This window comes from Cherax quadricarinatus, chromosome 19 (assembly GCF_038502225.1).
Source record: "Cherax quadricarinatus isolate ZL_2023a chromosome 19, ASM3850222v1, whole genome shotgun sequence".
NCBI lineage: Eukaryota > Metazoa > Arthropoda > Malacostraca > Decapoda > Parastacidae > Cherax > Cherax quadricarinatus.
The window spans coordinates 44,540,127-44,546,126 of NC_091310.1; the positions used below are offsets into that span (position 1 = coordinate 44,540,127).

Below are 6,000 nucleotides of genomic sequence, written 5' to 3' on the forward strand. Positions count from 1 at the left end.
GGCCTCCCGATTGTTGACCTGATCGATCAGGCTCTTGGTGCCAGCCGCCTGCAGTCCAACATACGCCTGATTTATCAAGAACTGACATAAGGAATTTGTGAAGTTCCTTCTTGAAGATGGCCAGCGAGCTGTTGGTAATTATACACGAAGGCAGCACCAGCTGCCAAGCTTTTGCTTTCATAGGGAGGGATTTCAGTGTGCAGGTGTAGGCCAGAACCCCTTCGGAATTTTACAAATGTAAATTTTAATGTACCTTTCTCGCATACTTTCTAAAGGAGTTCAGGCGTCTTCAGTACTTCAGCTTCTAGACTAAATTTGTACGAGCAGTGAAAGTCGTCATAAGTTCCAGTCTCCTACGTGCGGGTTACTTGTGTAGTGAAGGTTCTCTTAATGTTTACCAGTTCTGTAGTTTCTCCTGCCTTGAAGGGAATGGGTAGTATACAAAAATATTCTGGTTTAGAGAGAACAAGTGACCTGAAAAAAATAATCACTGGCTCGGTATTTCTTGTTCTGAATGTTTTAGTTATCCACACAATCATTTTCCTTGCCACTGCAAGAGTAACATTGTTGCGATCCTTCAGCGTGAGATCCTCAGACATTATCACTCAGAGATCTCTTTCGTTTAATTTTTTTTTCGTTCCTCAATTTTACTGTAGCAGAATAATAGATATTGTTGTCAGTGACCCACTGGAAGACTTGATTTATATCAGTTTAAAGGTACGTCCTCGATGGATACTGCTGTCAAACAGGTTTTGGTATCGTCTGCCTCTGCCTATGTCGAAAATAACAATGAGACAGAGAACAGCGGTGAATACCGCGCTGAGATTTTTACTGTGGCAGATCCCGACTTCACTCTGTTTACCACTACTTTTTGGGTTTTATTTGTTAAGAAATTAAATAGCCATCTGCCACTTTTCGAGTTATTCCTTTAACAAGCATTTTGTGAGCTGTCTCACTATTCGCCGGGTCACCATCTAGAAAAGACCCGGACCGGGACAAGACCGGCGAACCCACTACAGTACAGTCTCACTATGACCTCACTTGCTGATGGCTTTAGCAAAGTATACGTACACTACATTTGTCTTTCAATATGTCCATATGATGAAAATTAGACATGTACAACATCTGGATATCTTTACTGTAGACGTTTCGCCATCCAGTGGCTTTATCAATACAAATTCAAGGACATAACTGGAAGACAGTAGAATTATATACAAAATATAAGGTAATGCTGTCGGTACTGTATACCAATCTCGTATCCATGTCATAATGGTCAAGCAATGTTGACAGGAAGGAGCGACCTGCTCTAAACCCATGCTACCCTGGCTTGTGCAACTGTTGTCAGTCCATTTGATTGGAAAACTTGCTTCTTCAGACCCTCTAAAAGATTTTGATAATGTATGAAGAGAGAGACAGAGCCATTAGTCCACAGTTTTGTTGCGAGTGCTTTGCTGCCACCTGTGTGGAATGACGAAGGCAGACGCCATACACAGTATTAAGAACAGGTACGACAAGGTACCTTTGAGAACTGGTAATTAACACACGCACCCAAAACAAGCCAAGTGTCTAACGACAGGTGTCTTTGACAACCGCTAACTAACACACACACATACACGCACCCCACATACATACCTCCCCCTCCCACACACATACACCTCCCCCTCTCACACACATACATACCTCCCCCTCCCACACACACACACACTCCTGCCCCTCCCACACACACACCTCCTCGTCCCACACACATACACACTTCCCCCTCCCACACACACACACACCTCCTCCCACACACATACACACCTTCCCCTCCCACACACACACACATACACACACACCTCCTCCTCCCACACACATGTCAGCATAGTTGCTGATCCTCCTTTACATGTGTTGTATGTATAGATTAGTTGAGTATCATAGTACCATCCATGTGCTTTATATAGAAGCTCCCTAGGCCTGTGACTGTATGACGTCACGGGATACAGCATGAGTCAGTGAGACGAGATGCCTCCTTCTCACTCGACGCATAGGCATAGAAGAAGGCAGAACACGGCAGGCTGGGCTCCATCTCCCATTACCACAGTCTGACAATATAGCGTTACCATCCAACAAATGAGTTTACCTTATCCATCAATCTCCTACCGAACCCCACACGAAGCTCCCTAGGCCTGTGACTGTATGACGTCACGGGATACAACATGAGTCAGTGAGACGAGCTGCCTCCTTCTCACTCGACGCATAGGCATAAAAGAAGGCAGAACACGGCAGGCTGGGCTCCATCTCCCATTACCACAGTCTGACAATATAGCGTTACCATCCAACAAGTGAGTTTACCTTATCCATCAATCTCCTACCGAACCCCACACGACACACACACACACACACCTCCTCCCACACACACACATTCCTCACCCTCAGATACTTCACGGTAAACCCGTATGCTCGATACAGTATGTATGTCGTGGAATTGGTGGTAGAAAAGTTAGATCAAGTTTAACTCCAGTTCTTTAGATCAAGAGCGTTTCATCTCACCCTTAAAGAAGGCTTGTGGTGTGTGAGGGATGAAGTGTATGGTGAAAGAGGGGTTAGGTTTATGGTGTGTGACGGGGTGAGGTGTGTGAGGGGGGTTAGGTGTGTGAGGGGGTGAGGTGTGTGAGGGGGTGAGGTGTGAGGGGGGTGAGGTGTGCGGGGGTGACGGGTGTGAGGGGGTGAGGTGTGTGAGGGGGTGAGGTGTGTGAGGGGGTGAGGTGTGTGAGGGAGTGAGGGGTGAGGTGTGTGAGGTGTGTGAGAGGTGAGGGGTGTGTGTGTGTGAGGGGAGGTAAAGTGTGTTAGTGTTGAGGTGTGAGGGGTGGTGGGGGAGGGGCGTGCCTCACACTAAGGATGACAGATCATGACTGCAGATCGAACACAGTGTTGGCCTGGCTGCCACTGCCACACTATTATCAATGCCACATAGTACCACACATTGCCACACAGTGTCACCCAGCGGCACATAGTGCCACACAGTACTTATATTTATTTCTGTGAGGCATAGTACAATTGTATATACAGCCTGACATCAACTCTTGTTTACATTCCTATTTTGCATAATAGAGAGAGAGAGAGAGAGAGAGAGAGAGAGAGAGAGAGAGAGAGAGAGAGAGAGAGAGAGAGAGAGAGAGAGTGAGAGAGGCACTCACCGCTGCAGTTTGTAGTATGTTAGTAGTAGATATCACCCCCAGAGGTTGTCTGGTGGCAGCCAGGGCAGAGAGAGGTGAGAGGTGGTGAGGTGAGGCAGGGCTGGGCAGGGGGTGGTGGTGTGCACCTGCCAGGTGGTGCAGGTGGTGCGGGGAGGTGGGTGGGGTGAGGAACCTGGCAGCGGCGGGGTCGTCCTTGAGGCCAGGGTGGTCCTCGAGAGCGTGCTGGAGGTCGCAGATGTAGTCGATGACGTGTTGAATTAGCTCAAGTCTAGTCACCTTGCGGTTCTTAGGGATGTGCGGGACGATCTCTCTCAGCTTGTCCAAGTACAGTCTCATCTCAGCTTCCACCTCAGCGCTGGGGGGGTGGCGCTGGGGGCGGCGGCCCCTCTCACTCGCCCCGCCGCCCCCTTCCCCCACACCACTCACGCCACCCAAGCCACCCACAGCACCCACGTCGTCGTGAGGCGTTCCCATCATGTTGTCCTGGTACGACACACTGTTGTCCTGATAGGGAACACTGCTGTCTTGGTACGACACACTGTTCGTACGGCGCGCCAAACTGCTGTCCTGGCACGCCACTCTGCTGTCCTGGCACGCCACTCTGTTGTCCTGGCGCGCCACTCTGTTGTCCTGGCACGCCAGACTTATGTCCTGGTACGCCACAGTGTTTGTTTGATAAGCTAGTGTGTTGTCTTGAAACTCCACAATATTGTCCTGGTACGCCACAGTGTTGTCCTGGCACGCCACGATATTCTCCTGGTGGGCCACGATATTGTCCTGATAGGCCCCGATATTGTCCTGGTACGCCACGATATTGTCCCGGTGGGCCACGATATTGTCCTGGTATGCCACGATATTGTCCCGGTGGGCCACGATATTGTCCTGGTACGCCACGATATTGTCCCGGTGGGCCACGATATTGTCCTGGTACGCCACGATATTGTCCCGGTGGGCCACGATATTGTCCTGGTATGCCACGATATTGTCCCGGTGGGCCACGATATTGTCCTGGTACGCCACAGTGATAGCTTACAACAACTAAGTGATACTTTGTAAAGGTAGGAGCGCCTTGTAAGTACTAACGTACTAGTTACTTGATGACTGTCACTGAGTGAGCACGAAACCCGAGTGAGTGAGCTCAGGGGCCTCCTGCTGGAGCGACTACGTCCTCACTATTCCCTCTCCTGGTCACAACTGACTCCTCCCTCCGCTTGTGTTGACTTTAAGAGCGTGGAGGAGAGCACGTGGCTACCAGTGCTCAGCTGTCCACGACGTAGGTTCGACTCCCAACACTGCTACCTCTCTTATGACACTGACAACACTCCAGTACCAGAGGTGTGGTTCACACACACACACACACACACACACACACACACACACACACACACAAACACTTCTCTAAATAAGTGTTCAAAAGACGTGTGTTTTTCAGGTTTCTAATGCAAGATGACTCTTCTGCGCACATTCTGTAGCATAACACTGTTTTATTTATCTGCCATAGTAGAAGAACGATGTTAATGAACATTTTGGTTAGCGTAGTCTTTCCGGTGATCGAAAATAGAAAATTACGCGAATTGCAATGAAAATGTTTTCGTTTCAAACGTTTGTTTATGGTCTGTTGATTGACCAATCAGCGTCACTTTCCCACGGACGTCAGGGTGGTGGGGGTGGTGACTGAAAGGACCAATGAGCGCGGCCGTAATAAGGTATGATGTCATGGTGGGGGCGGTAACTGAGCGGACCAATGAGGTGGGGTGTAGCAAGACGTGTGGACGTGGGCGCCAGCTGGCCCACACGTGGTTCCCGGCTCACCCAACTCCTACTTGAAGACGCCAAATGTTCCATGAATGATTTTCAATGCAGGTGTTGCTCAGAGGCGCACATCCGGCCCTTCGTCACTTGAACATTCAGCACGTGGAGCATTTAATTAATGTTCCACTTCGGGTAATTCTGGGAAATAATCAAATTTGTCAGCATTAATTGAGATAATAAACAAATGGTCAGTACAAGAAACCTCATCTTTAATGTGGACTGTCAGCAGTGTTTGTTATACTACGCGCGCGCGCGCGCACACACACACACTATATATATATATATATATATATATATATATATATATATATATATATATATATATATATATATATATATATATATATATTTACCAAACTGCAGCAGGTCAGGACTCGACCCTACGAACCTTATACCGCCTCCAGAGACAGCACAATGTACGCATCACCTTACCACTTGAGCCAGCGATCCTACAAGAATCACGCATACAGCTGAGCTACATGCTTTTCTCGTGATCCGAGGACACTCGTGGCAGTAGTATCTCGAGGATTAAAATCACTTGTTTCGTGATTTCATTGCTATATAGATTGCTAGTTGAGGTGGGTATTCAAACAGGAGGAGGCTGAAATTAATCCACGAGATACTACTGCCACGAGTGTCCTCGGATCACGAGAAAAACATGTAGCTCAGCTGCATGCGTGATTCTTGTAGGATCGCTGGCTCAAGTGGTAAGGTGATGCGTACATTGTGCTGTCTCTGGAGGCGGTATAAGGTTCGTAGGGTCGAGTCCTGACCTGCTGCAGTTTGGTAAATGATATATATATTATATATATATATATATATATATATATATATATATATATATATATATATATATATATATATATATATATATTATATATATATTATATATATATATATATATATATATATATATAATGTGTGTGTGTATATATATGTCGTACCGAATAGGTAGAACTTGCGATCTTGGCTTAAATAGCAACGCTCATCTTGCCATACAAGACAAGCGAAA

The 6,000-nt window shown here is 47.3% G+C and overlaps 1 protein-coding gene across 1 annotated transcript in view; it reads right to left on the bottom strand.

Annotated features, from left to right (window-relative positions):
• The window catches only part of LOC128688382 (DNA-binding protein inhibitor ID-4-like), a 48,091-nt gene extending 42,956 nt beyond the window's left edge, over positions 1–5,135 (bottom strand). Inside the window, exon 1 of the mRNA XM_070086775.1 lies at positions 3,177–5,135. Within this exon, the coding sequence (XP_069942876.1) occupies positions 3,177–3,653 (477 nt within the window). The 5' untranslated portion in view covers positions 3,654–5,135. The remainder of the gene's footprint in view (positions 1–3,176) is intronic.
• Positions 5,136–6,000: the final 865 nt, after the last annotated feature.